Source organism: Haliaeetus albicilla, chromosome 25 (assembly GCF_947461875.1).
Source record: "Haliaeetus albicilla chromosome 25, bHalAlb1.1, whole genome shotgun sequence".
Classification (NCBI taxonomy): Eukaryota; Metazoa; Chordata; class Aves; order Accipitriformes; family Accipitridae; genus Haliaeetus; species Haliaeetus albicilla.
The window spans coordinates 11,502,749-11,517,477 of record NC_091507.1 but is presented as its reverse complement, the minus strand read 5'-3'; the positions used below and the strand labels follow the sequence as shown (position 1 = coordinate 11,517,477).

Here is a 14,729-nt window from a genome sequence, read left to right as displayed (position 1 = left end):
ACTTTCTGCTCTTAACTGGCAATGCCCCAGCTTGAAGAGAGGCTGGTTTGCCATTAAGAATCATGCTAAGTCAGCGGACGTAGTTTTTCCCTCTTCCTTAATCTACCATAGAAAACACTAGGAAATATAGTAGTTTAATGCTTAAGAATCCCTTTTGCTACTTGTGTGTCAATAAGAAAATGCTTTCATGTTTGGTTTTTTTTCTTTAAAATAGTCTAAGGCTAACCATTACAGGATATTTGACACGTAATTAAACATTAAAATTTAGCCAAACACACAGTCATCACACTCACTCCATCTCCAGAAAAAAAATAAGCAATTTATCTTTAAATCCTTTTTAATAAATGAATATTCATTCATCAATATTTTCATAAAGCATCTCTTCATCATTCCATTTTACTATTCTTTTTTTTTTTTTCACTGCTGAAGAATACCAAAAATACATAGATGTGCCTTAAGCAAAAAAGACTGGGTTTTAGTTTATCTTTACAATGGGATGAAACCAACTTAGAGTTAAACCACCATAATATTTCTACTGTTTATTGCCCCTTTGGGCTATAACACAAGATAGTTCCAGTTTTCTTTTTTTTTTAATGCCTTTTACAAACAAATGATGTGTAAATGTTATTTATAGTAGTGTTGAGTTAGAAAGGAGTTAATTAGCTATGAAATACATTACTCTGGTGCAATTTGGTTGAAATCACGATTTTTAGTCTTAAAGCCATCTATGGTTAAAATCACACACTGCAGCTAGCATACAGGGACAAGAGCCAGAAAATGGGAGGTCAAGGCAAACACTGTTCTTAACACATGGTTATGTGTGTGTGTGTCTGTGTGTAAGAAGTGGTGCTGGGACCGGAGGAAGGGAATTGGCAAAAAAAGGCACAAAAATGCATATTAAACATGAAGTGTTATCCTGAAGTGAGATTTTTCTTGGCTTTTTTCAAGTCAAACCAAGACTTGTATCTGTTCAAGGTTCAGGCTCCTTCTGCCCCATGGAACTCAACTAGACTGATGAATATGAAATCTCATGAAAAAGCTGAATCGTGCAACTGCCCACTGTTTGCAATGACAGGCAAGGTGGAGAGTACAATTTCATGAACGGGGCTGCAGTAACACACTGCCCTCCATTTGCGCAAAAGGTAAGAGAGGGAGGGTCCTCAGAGACTCAGTTCTCTTGACCATGTGGGGTCTCGAAAATGCACATCACCTCTTTGCTCTGGCCAGACAGTAATTTTCGGTCAGCTTGGAAACCTTGGCTGAAGCCACTGCAGAACTGATTTCAGTGGGATTTGGAGTACACATGTCTATCACAACTAAAAAGTCTCTTCTTGTTGTTGGAAGATCTCTGCCTGACCACACGATTTCTAGGACTGGGGCTTGAAGAAAAGAGAGAACTGTGATTAAATCATGGGGGTGGGACCACTCTCTTCTTGCATCCCATTTTTCAGGGTAGTTCTTTAGGGCACTTACTGAAAGACTTGCTCGAAGATCATTTCATTAGTGTAATTTTTCTAAAGCAAAGACTACCATTTTTAAGTTTTATTAAAATCAATTTTTTTTGTTTAATTATATTTTGTTATTAGGATAAAAACTTGGGAGGGCTTTTCAACAATTCTACCAACTATGTACTTTGAGAGGGTGTTAATTGTTTAGTTACTTTGATTATAATGATGACAATGTGCTCTATAATCCCTTCACAGTTTGAAGAGATATTAGAGAGCTCATAATACACTGTGGTTTACCAATGGAAGCTAATACTGAGGAGCTTTTAAAACCCAGGTTTTTCTGCTCCAGCTATACGGGTTCCTTTGAGGCTCTTCATACTGTACAGTTGTCTGCAGATACAGTGCTTAAAAACTGCAGTTACAGCCACTTTGCACCACTGCCAAGGATGCAGCAGGACTGCGGAGCTTATCCTGCACACACCATCAGCTGAGGTTACGGTGAACGCTACCAGCTGGGGATCGCATTGCAGCTTTGCTGCAAGGCAACTGTGTGAAGCCCACTCCTGTTCAAGGAGCAGCCCCGAGGATGGGATTGCAACACAGACTTTGCAACCCAGGGTCATCTATGCTGAATTTCAGCCCAGAGCAAAGTTTCACAGTTCAGCTGCAAATAGTCAGGGGTGGGAACAGTAACAGACCATACACAGCAGCAACACAAGTATCATTGCTCTACGCACAGATAAATCAAGTACTAGCGAGAACACAGGTCATTACAGAGCCAAGGCAGCCTTTTCAGTTTCATCCCTTTTTGTTGTTTTTGGTAGATGCATATCCACACATTTTTCTCCCATAGACATCTCTAACTAGCATTCAAAGCTCTCCTTCTGCCAAAAATTCCCATCAATGTCCAGAGGAATTCTACATGCAGAGAACTGGCAGGGCTAAGCCTGAATTCTTTTTTTTTTAGATCTATTTATGCTACTGTATTTGTTGTTATTTGAGAATGTACATGATAGAAATACAGTTTACAAAAAATATATCTTCTTTTCTTTAGAAAGGTTTAGTTCTGATAAACAACAAATTAAGTTTACAGATCTGAAATTGGCATACCTTGACGACTACAATCTACTAGACTGAAAACAGTTGGAATCCCAGTGAGGCAATGAATTGGGATGAAAACCAAAGTGGTTACATTTGCATGAAGGATATGTTAGAACATAGGTAATGCTGAAACAAAACATACCATTTGCTATCTCTTGTGATCTGTGACGGCAGCACACTAGCTTGATAAGTGTACATGTATATATGTTCAGTATATAAATAAAATATGAAAATGCTCCATTACTGAATCAAAGAATCGGAAGTGCTCTATTTGCTCAATTCTAGAGAATAAAAAGTTGAAACATCACAGAAACAAAAAATATGACATAGCATTCAGTCACGATAGCAAGCACAGGGAAGAAAAATATTGAGAAAATATACTTATATGCATATTATGCAAATATATTTTACATTAACATACAATGTTATAGGAATGTTAAATAATGTGAATGCATGTTTAAAAAAGGCTACAGCTAGGTGGTTTCATGTCAAAGTAGCAAATAACCTGAGACATCTTCTATGCTTTCACTGGAATAACAATCTTTACATCTACAGCAGATGTAGAACACATTGACAGTAGTTGAATTTTCAGCTAAATTATACTAAAAATGTGCTGTTCTCTTTCAAAATGACATGGCAGCGGGAGCCAGTCCAAGGGAAGGAAATCGTGCTGTGCATTTACAGTACTTACAAAAGTTTCATTTCACTGTTGATGGACACTTAAAATGCTTGTTTGAAATATTATGAACATGTATATGTCTCCAAAGACCTAGAGCAACACTCCCATGATCAGCTTGCTTACTGCAGAAGAGAAAGCAAGAGATCATTAAAAATTATGCCCATTAAGGACTGGGAAAAATTGTATAATGAAATATATAAACTCAAGAAATTTTAGCAAAGAAAAATAAATTTGGCTTGATGAAATCATAGTTGATGGATCTGCAATATAAATGACTTATTTTAAACTTACCAGTGTAACTCTACTGCTTTATGATTAGTGTGTATGGCAGCATTTACAAACAATGTTACTAAATACTGACTTTATACACGATTACAGCTGTTTGAAAATTTCTATGACAATCAAAGTTTTGTAGTGATAATACACAACACTTACTTTCTCAAGGCTCGTTGTTTTGATGACACCTGCCTTTTGATTTAAAAAGTTCCTCTGAAGTGCCTTCTATGTTAAAGTGTCCATAACCTCAGAACGAATGTGTACATGTGTGTGTGCATACATATACTTTTGCTTTGCAGTATGTGCTTTTAAGTACACACAATTCTTTGCTACATGTATTCACACATACATGAGTATGGTCTACGTAGTAAAAGTTCATATATATATATTTTTATATATAAATATATATATAAACTCTGCAGGCAAGTAGTACTTCACTTGTTATAATTGAAGTCCTTTAAAAAAGTTCAGTCACTCAGTTAACATAGTATAGCCAGTAAATTAAGTTGAAAAGAGAAAATGTGAATGGAAACACCATTCTTGACCATCTGTCGATGGCATTCACATCTGTTAGATCAGGGATTTTTATTTTCAGTTGCGAAGACCTTCTTCGTAAATGGCCTCTCTTGCTGTGGGAGCCTGTTCTTTCTGACGAACGCCTTCCAAGGCTTTCGCGATGTGAGCTTTGTTTTCTGTACTGGATTCCTGAGTTGTCAAAGGATATCGTTGAATTTCGGGCATCCGTAACGCTGGTGGTAACCTCATTGCTTGCCACCTCATTGTGAATTTCAAGCGATGTTAGCAGAATGTTTCCATGGGTGTCCACCTAGGGGGCAAATATAGAAATAGAAATTGTTTCAAAAGACTTGACATTTATCAGCAGAATGTGGGTGTAATTTAAATTTCCAAACCCATACATATTTTAAGAAAGCATGTATTCATTTTAAGCATGTGATAATCTTAGAAAAAAATGGCAATACTCATCTGCTTAAAATTAGGCAAGTACTTAAATACTTTTACAAACAGGGTTGTCATCATACTACCAAAACCCAGTACAAAAGCATATTTGGCAAAACCAATCATTTTCCCCTCCCTCTAAACCAGCTGCATTTTAAAACGTGCTGTAGTTCAGTGAAATCTCTGCATTGCTGGCAATGGGGAGAGTGGGTAAGAGATGGATTCTCTCTCTACTATAGTAGGAACTTCAATTAAACTGGACTAACCTTTTTCTATCTGGAATTTAAAGCCAGATAAAAAAAGCGCCTTTGAAAGTTGCTAAAATTACAAGAATATTTCTGACCCGCTGAACAATTTGCACTTTGCAATCACAGAGCTTATTTAAAACTTTTCTCTTAAACTTCTTCTTCCAAAGTCATTTGCACAGTTTTCCAGTCATGGCAATGCTTAACTGCAGAGCTTTTCCACCTGGGTAAGTCATCTCAAGACCAATGAACTTAGACATGGAAGAAGGCCGCTGAACTGAGGAAATAAGTGGCACTCTTCCACCTCCATAGCCAAGAGGCAGTGAGCACAGTGTTGAGCACAGGTGAGCAATGCAACGCCATTTTCAGTAATTAAGAGGAAGGGTCACTTAGTCTGGGCCAGCCTCTCCAGTCCCCCTGAGCAGTGACAGAGGAGGAGCAGCACAGAGTTGGGTTCGGCTCCTTCAATCCAGAAAAACTTCCAGTTCCCATGAGTGGCACTGACGAGAAGCTCCCGAACAATGCTGTCTTAGTCAGTATTTGGTAGCTTCTGTGGTGGGGCACCACATCCCCTTGTGTCCCATGTTCTTGCATGCTGGAGGATGGGCAGAGAACACAGCTGATGCAGGGATCAGCTCCAACTTTCCTGTCAATTTTTGGGAAAGGAAAATGATGGCTGAAGGTAAAATAAATGCTCTGTGCTGGGTATTTTCAGCCAGTTAACACATCTGTGACTGTTGAAGTGAACTCAGCTCGCCATGTCAGAAATAGATAGTGAATCATGGCATACAGGATAATTTCCAGTTTTATGTATACAATTTATTCATCCACAATTCATCTTGCAATTAATACATTTCTCTAACCTGCCATATGATCTAGCTGTCTTAACTGTGCAGCAGTTGAACATCTCATCCTAGAAGCATATGTTTAAAAGTGGTTGAGAAAACACACATTGCCATGGCCTTTTGAAGTTTGTACAGTCATCTATACCACGTCCTTTGCAAGCTTTGTGTGATGCATTAAAAGTATGCGTAGCTATGTATCTGTCCGTATGCATTTAGCTTTTTTCAATCTTGTTAAAATTCTGTAAAATGGATACTTCTTTCATCAATTATTGATGCTACAGCTTATCTTTTCTCAGTGAAAACAATTATAATAGTATATCAGTAATGCTTTGCCAAGCTGCTTGCAAATGGAAAAAGAATACAAAATGCTATGAATGACATGCAGGGAAGTAGAAAAAAATATCCTAAGGTATCCAGCAAATCCTGCTGTTGTAGGCAACAGCACATTACGCTGATGAGTGCCCATAAATAAAAATAAACAATGTTAACCAAAATAATGGGGTGGAGAATCCTCAGTGGTGATTAAGAAGAATTTATTTTCCCCATGGCAAAAACCCATTGGGTACAAAAGTATGAGCTTGAGGTTTGTAGAAACGCGTTCACACTGTTGAGCAGTATCTGTAACCAGTGAATACACACAGCTGTAAAATACAGCCATGGATATCATCACTACTTACGGTGGTCTCTGAAAAGAACTGATTCAGTTTTCTCTGTTTTTTTTTCACAGAGAGTACAAATTATGATCAGGATTTGTAACACCATTGTGCAAAATATCTCCGCAATCTGCATTCTCCTTAGGAAGCTTAAAACTAAATCTCTCATCCAGGCCCCCACGGTGTCACATGTCATCTCCTTTCCCATCTCCTCCCAGGCTTTGAGAAATGTCCTTCACCTTACTAAAAATGCCCCAGCAGAGACCATTTTGCTGGGCTCCACTCTGACAGCATTGCCTTTCCCTTGCAGGTCTCTACTCCCTTTCCTTCCACCACCACAGATGTCAGCGGCTCTTTCCCTCAGGGCTTCCTGATCTCTCCTGATTCTGTCTGTCACCTGCATAGATACAGACATTAGCCCATCCATGGGTACTTTGTCCTTCTATACGAGCCTGGATTTTTGTAAGTAAGTGAGGTGTCGGCTGAAAGCTTGTATTCTGGAGGGTACACCTATGTATTCAGGCTTCTCCTGCCCAAGGAATTAATTTTATTCCACTTATTTCATTGCACTGCATTGCCTTCTTCACCTTATCTGCCAACCTTATGTGCCACTCTAATGTGGCTTCTGCCTCTGATCTGCCAATGATGTTGCCACTTTTTGCCGCTCATCACTGCATCTATAAATCAAACTAGAAAGGTGGTCAAGAAAGTTGCAAAGTTTGTGTAAATGCTTTGTCTGAAGATACCATTGTGTCCTATGAAGTTGCATGACAGGATATATTTTCTCAAAATGTCAGATGAAACATATTTGGAAACATTTTGAAATGCATCTCTTTGTTAATAGAGCAACAGACTTGCATATCAAATACAAGGAAGGAGGAGATGGAGAGAAGAAGGGGTCTACAGAAACTGAAATCAGGCTTCTGGTCCACAGATAATCTTGAGATCTATTCCTGCTTTTCCTGCAAATTGTATTGATTCCTTCAGAGGTTTTGGATAAACCACCTAAGCCCTCAACAACATTAGAACAACATATGCTAATGCTTTGTGACAATCTTAAGGTGATGTTGTGAAATATGAATATTTAATGCACGCAACATGTTAAAAAGTGTTTGCACATAAGCATGACTTCTGAATGATTTAAGCAACAATTTAAATGACTTTGACAAATGTACACAAGCTTTCAATGAATAAAGAAGAAAACCAATAATGGCAGGGTATCCTGTGCAAGTCAACTCATGTTTGCCTGAATATACAGGTAAGGCAAATTCCTCCATGAGTGTTGCTCAGTGGCTCCAGGGAAAATGTTATCCCGGGTAGAGATACAGATTAAGAAAAGCAGCTGAATGGATTACAGTCATGGCTACACATGATGAACAAGGCCAATGTCTTTAATAAAACTTTAGTTTTACTCCTTATGAACCTTAGAATATAATTTTATCACCTGACTCAAAAATGTCACTTTCTGTGCACTGGAAATCCTGCCCCCCCCCCCCCCCAAATGTTAACGCCAGGCTTTGCTGTTGAACCTTCTTAGCAATTGGAGAGATTGCACTGTGGATTTGGCCAATTTCCCCTCACTCCTTACCATCCTTCTTTAACCTACATAATTCTCTTTTTTGCCTTCTCTGCCAGCCCTGTGCCTTCATGCTTCTAATAGTCTCCTGCCCACTGTGGCTCCACCTGAAACCATTCATTCCCGTTTCCCCACTGCGTTCTCCACTGCTGGTGCCCCCATCTTCTCCTCAACACAAACCAGGGCTGACTGTTTCCATGGAGTGTTTCCCAGTGAGCTCATCAAAGCACATGGAAACACCTGAGTACCAAATCATTAATTAATTCCCTGCTGAATCAGCATGGATCCAAACATGCAAAACTGATGCTCTTATTTCAGAATCAATTTTAATCAAACCCCATCCCTCCCACCTCTGAATAACTACAGCTCCTACACTGGGGTGAAATGATTGAATCTCACATAACTCCATTTGGAGGCTGAGAAGCATGAAATGCTGTGAGACCTTTTATACATGGAAAACCAGATTCACATTTGAAGGTTCACCATTTCTGAACTAGACATATTACAGTACAAATAAAAAATCCAAAGATTCTAGCAGCCTAATGTCATTACACAAAAATGACCATAACTTACCTAACTGAAGCCAGAAAGAGGAGAATTAAGATAAGGCTTCACAAAGAACCTCTGGTCCTTGCTCTTGGAGGAGCACCACATCACCAATGGGCTCAACTTGAAATGTATGTTGTAGGTATGAAACTTCAACACCCTTTTACACATGGAAAGTCCTGAATCTACTTCTTAATTCTAAACAAGATACCAGCTCATTTTAGATGTTAGGTATTATATTTTTAAAGAAATGAAATACAAGAGCTGCTATTGAATACCTTTCTCCAATCAAGATTCTTGGAAAACTTCAGCTTTAATGCCAGTTTGAAAAAAATTTTACTAGGGTCGGGAAACTACCATGAGGTTTGATTTACTATTAGGTAGTGTCTGAATTATTTCAGGTTCATTTAGTTTCTGTTTAATATTCCATAAATTTTAAGGAGTACTTCATAATGAAATCTCTTTTTCTTCATAAGCCTTTAACTCAACTACACAAAAAGAAAAAGAGGAAGCATTTTGCTCAAACCCCATAGGTATGTTTAGGAGTTCATCAATCCCAAATTTTTAAATACCATGTAAACACTTTCCATTATATGAAGCAATATAAATGCAAATAGCGGGTTTAAACAACAGCATGAGAAGCTGTCTCTGTAGTTAGTCTTGCATTATTTTACATCAAAATTACTATTCAAGTACATCATGCCACAAAATAGATCTCCCCTTAAACTTATAAGAAAATGGGAATTATTTTTGGTGGAAATTGTAATCTAGACTCCAGCTACCTGATTCTCACCTGATCTGCCCTGGTGCAAGCCTTTATGGTTTTGCAAGGGGTAAACTACCTGGTAGCAGTCTTCATCTTCTTTACTTATGTATAAATGGCTTTCCAACATGTAGAACAGTATACGATCAGGCCCTAAGTGTTATCTGTGCAAAATTCATTGACCACGTTATGCCTTGGATATTTTTAAAATAATTTAAAACTGCAAGCACAACAAAAATGGTATTGTTGAGTGTTCTCGCTGAGCCTAAAAGTTGATACATCTCTCACTACCATTTAAATATTTTATATTAATTAATAAGCACAAAAAAATGAAAGAGGGAATTATGTTATATAAGCCTAGCAGATGAGCCCAGGGTAGCCAGCAGAACTGGAAGGATGGAGAGATCTTGAAAAACAAGGAAAGTATGAAGAAGAAAAATAATTAGGAACTTTCATATTAATGTCACTGTCTACCAAGTAAGAATGGAGTTTGACAATAAACCTTGATGTATTTGAACAGAAGAAGAAAAGGAAATAAATGTAAGGTCCTCCCTTGCCCTGTATTTCACATTGTCTGGATTCTTACAGTCTCTGGGCTATACTATGGAATGCACGTACAATCCTCCTTACTGTCTCCGGATTTGCGCCATTCATACTTGTGCAAAGTGGCTGCAGAACAAAATTAGTACACGTATGAGTCTCCCAGTGCACACTGCATGTCCCTATCCTAAGTGCTACAGGATGAGAGTTCTTCCCACAAGAACTGTGCTCATCACCCTTGACAGATATTTTTCAAAACTTGGCACCTACTCATCAGAGTCATTTTTCAGAAATATCCCACTGTTCAAAACAGCACTGAAGAAAGTATCCAGGAAAGATGAAGATGCATAGGAGAACACTGCCAGCTTTGCTATTCTCATATTTCCCAATTTAAACTGAGTGATAATTCTGCCACAGCAGCCAAGATATTCATTCTCAGAATAAAATCCCACTTGTGACAAGGGCTGCTACGATTAACAATTCTTTAAAAGTGCTAAGTACATGTAAGTGGCCTGAGCCTCTATTCTCAGCAATGCCTGGTGGGAAGCTGCTGCCTTGGCTGACAGCAGGGGTTTGAACCAGGAATCTCCAGAGCTAAAAAAACATGCAGGGACTGCCTGACGAGAAGGGCCTTTTTATAAAGGGTTATGCATTATTTTTGTACAAAGGAAGCTCTTCCCACATGTCTGACAGCCACAGGGGGTTGAAGCTTGAATAAGCTTGTGTGATACTTACCCTCCTGATTGACACCCTGGGGCTGAACTTTTGGTGCCACCAAACTGAAAACGTAAATTGCCACAGCTTGAACTAAGAAGTAATAGTTTTAGCAGGGGACCGTAACAAATCATAACCTCTGTGGATTGGCCCAGAAGGAGCAATGTCCAAAACACATGCTCACCAACTGATTATGCTAGTAGCCTCTACCACAAGAGAGAACAAGTGAGAACAGGATTGCCTTAAAGCTCTCTCATGCTGATTTAGTTGTAAATTAGGCTATATCTGAGCCTTATTTAAAAGAAACAATTCATGTAGCAAAACTGAAAGTGCCAATGCAAACAGGAGAAACAGAATTGATGCATAACGATGGTGATCAATTTTCAAGGGAAAACGTTTTACAGGCCACCTATTCTTTTCTGACAGTCTTTCCACAAACAGAGGACTTTAATTTAGGCACTGATACCATAGGCAGAAGAAATATTTTATGAAAAATCAAGGTTCAGTTCTTTATCCTAGAGCCTTGTCTTCATATATGAAGCAGTGTATCAAGGTTTTCAAAAGAGTTTTAAATCCAAAACTGGTACATGTACGAAAATTGGTTATACACAAAAAAGGAGCATCCTACGTTTGTCTCCAGTAACTATGGTTTACTGGGATAGGCTGGCAAAGTTCAGCAAGGAATACTATTTACAGTGCATTATCTGAAATAAAATGTGATGCAAAAGCAGTCAAAAGAAGAGCTGGCTAAGTGTGAAATTTTCTTTGTAGTCAGCTGCTGATCCACAGATGAGTCATTCGTAAAGGCTTGCTCGGGTTTCATCTCATCACCAGTTCTGAATCTTCTGAAACCATTTCCAGAGATTCAGTTTAGTCAGATATGCCTCAGTCGTCATGACACCTTCAGCAGTGCTACACGGGAGAATACAGGGCAGTTTTCCTCTCCCCACGACTTTTCTTCGTCACCTCTGCAACGTGAGGACACTGTCTGTGCTGTTTCCATGCTACAAGGGCTCTTCTTTCCCTTATGCCTGGAGCTATTGGGTTTGTTGGCTTTAATACACGGGCAGAGCTGGACAGAAAGCCATAATGGGAGCAGTGAAGCCAACAGGCAGCTCAGCAGCAGCAGCTGGTGGAGCCCTCCTCAATCCAGGAAGCCTCAGTGGCAGCTTATCAGGAACAACTCAGAGAGAAGTGCTTAAAAGCTCGGCATTTGAGAGGCATGTCCACAGCAGCAGCATGAACATGGAGATGGCTGTGCCAGCGTTGGCTTTTCAAACCCGTAACCTCTGATGCAAGACAATGCAAATGCATTAGGAAGCAGAGTTACTGAGCATGAACAGTGGCTGCTTTGCAAAGCAATTATCAAATAAAACACAGACATCCCCACATCTGTGGATTTTGTGGCCTAGAACATTTTTGTTATTAAAATTCTTCCAGTCTACAATTAAATTAGACTAGGAAAGCATGAAAAGCCCTTTTGCTGATATAAGAGTGTTTATAACCAAGCCTGCTAGCTTGCACACCAGACTTCGGTTCTCCGATGTGTAAAAAATGAACTACAATACCAGTGTCCATACCGGTTCTACTGCTTTCCATCGGCTATAACACTACTGAGTGAAACTAATGTGGCATTTTCCATCATCCTCCTCTAGTTCCCTTTGCCTGAGAGACAGACACTGCCTCAGCAGCACTCCCAGTCTTGGGCACCATAAGAGCAACACTCAAACTCAGGGCCTGAATGCCAGGCAATATGTTGTGCTGTCTCTGCTCTGCTAGTGCTGCCTCCCAATGCAAACAAGCGATTTCCACAGTGCCGCAGCCCCTCCTGTCTGAGCACTGACTCAGGCTGGACCCGATACAGCCCACAGTCATTCTGCCACTACACCCACAAGTTACAGCATCTGATGTGGACAATAAATGGACTAATGTTTATTTAATTATTTGGGTTTGTTTCTTGGTGTTTTTTTTTTCCCTAGTGCTCTGAGCTAGCACTCTAAATCAATGATGGGGAGCTCATGCACACAGTTCATATACAAGCAAATTCAATTACTAAAACAAAACAGCAACACAAATCAACCCAAAATGGTAGTCTTAGAGACAAACTAAAAATAGTGCCTTCTTCCAGTTTTATATCTGAACTGTTTTCAGTCTCCTTTCCAGCACAGTGTACATTTTGACAGTCATCAAATAGTGGTGATAACTGCAAAGGGGGCTGCCTGTTTTTAGGCACTCTCCCATTCTTTAAAAATGTTGCTCAGCCCCAAATCATGTGAGATCTGAAATATCTCCCAGGATTAGAAACCTTCCCTTTCTGAATGGAAATACACTCCATGGAAGCCTGAAGCCTCACCAAAATAAAACCCCCCAATTATTTCCATGAACTTGGCCAAGGTAGTCTTCATCTGTGGCTCTGAGCCTTCCTTACTGTGCAGTATGCCCTCCAGTCTGTGAGCTTCTCCCAGGACATCCAGCCCCTGAGTCCCAACTCTAAAGCAAGAAGCAAGCAAATGCCAAGCAGCTGCTATTTCCATCAGACTCAATGATCTTCAAGAGCCACCAAAGAACAGGCTGGAAGTTAATGCCTCTTTACTGCCCTTGAAGAGGTCAGACCCAAGGCTGCAGAGCTTTCAGGTACTGTCTTCCATGGGAAGTATGTTAAAAAAGTCTGGCATGACCACCTGTCCTGCTACGTCCATGTATGCCTGTACAGCATGGTACAATGGTACAATCCAGAACCACAGAAACCATTTTCCTTCTTCAGGGCTATGATGTCTGGGAGCCCTGGTAAACTTTGTCCAAAGTAGATCTGCTAGATGGATTTTCTCTAAGCTGCTCATCCTGAAAGCACTGGGACCTCTTACCTGCTCTAAGCAATTCCCTCTGCTTTGCATTTGCCAGTGTTTTTCAAATCAGAAATTCAGATTTGACATCCTACATCCACTGAATCTGCATTTTCTGTCTATGCTTTGTTTCAAAGGAAGATTTCTGATCAGCTCTAGCTAATGTCCCCGTCTTTTCCTGTTGTATGCTGGCACTGCTTCTCTGAAGGCACTGAATCCAGTGACTGCAACAAAGCTCTGTTGACTTCACCAGCTGAGGCCTGGAGACAAAATGTTTTCCACAGAGAATGGAACCGTATCTCATTATTTATCCTAGATCATTTGAACAGCAAATATTCACAGTTAGTGTGAGTATATGTGTTCTACAAAGCATACAGAGTTCCCTTTCACAGCTGGGACTACAAGGGACAAAGCAACACATTCTTCTTTCAGTTCTGGTGTGTTGAATTTGTATCCCAATTTCATTCATGCATGGCTGCTATTAAACCAGCAGAAAATTCAGAAAAGTCCACAGTATTTGCTTAGGATGGTCCGGAAAGAAAAGGTTGTAAGTCAAAAGTGAGAAAAAAAAAAAAAAAAAGGGTTGATGTATGGTATGCTCAGATCTGGGATTTAAAAATGACATGATCTGGGTGTGAAAATCCCTCATGTTCATTAGTTAAGGTTCATATGCTTCTTTTGACAATATAGACCAACTGATCTCAAGATAGAAGAACAGTCAGGCATGGGGTGCTATTGGGCCCATTAGCAAGACTTGTACTGAATTATGTAAATCATTTAAATGGATGAGATTCACCAGATGGTTTCTATTGGGAGAACTGAACCTTAGTGCATACATCTGCATCACGTGCTTGCAGCTAAAATCTTCTCATTACTTTCAGTTGTAATACTCTATTTTTCCCCATCTGCTTTTTTTATTATTATAACTATTTATTTTTCCACAGAAGGGAATTCATTCTTGCTGCTAGCTTAGTACTAAGCAGTGCTGCCAACTGCAATGAGAATTTGGTTTCATAATATAGTGGACAAAAATGAGTTTATTGGTTCAAAAATTATTTCACAGATATGAGTGTCGATAATTAGGTGTAGTTCTGCATTACATTTACTATAGCAGACAGATTATTAGGATAAAAAATACAACTTGTAATTACTTTTATGATACTGGTACTTAATAAACAGGTAGTAGTTTTGTCACTATGAACTATTCTAATTTATAGCTGATAGAAAAAACAGTCTTACCTAACAAAACTGAATGAAGCCTCACTGGGAGTATTTTAGTCAAAAAAGATGTTCTATTCAAACTGACTCGGCTTGCTAACATCATATAGTGTTGAGTACCTTGAATTTTTCTTCCAAAGGGAAAAAAAAAAAGTGTATTCATTGGATGAAGCAAGAAAATAGTCTGGGCAAGAAAATAGGCTGGAGTGTAATCAGCACAGACCATGCCAATACTGTGCTTCAGAAATCAATCTGAAAGTTTCTCTAGGAATCATAATTTTATGCTGGTCTTAAACAGCAGCAGATGACGATGCCACACACAGCG

The 14,729-nt window shown here is 39.3% G+C and overlaps 1 protein-coding gene across 2 annotated transcripts in view; it reads right to left on the bottom strand.

The window, feature by feature from the left end:
- Positions 1-319: 319 nt before the first annotated feature.
- The window catches only part of GABRB3 (gamma-aminobutyric acid type A receptor subunit beta3), a 195,507-nt gene continuing 181,097 nt past the window's right edge, over positions 320-14,729 (bottom strand). For both annotated transcript variants that reach the window (XM_069769984.1, XM_069769985.1), the window contains one exon: positions 320-4,330. In XM_069769984.1, the coding sequence (XP_069626085.1) occupies positions 3,980-4,330 (351 nt within the window). In that variant the 3' untranslated portion in view covers positions 320-3,979. The remainder of the gene's footprint in view (positions 4,331-14,729) is intronic.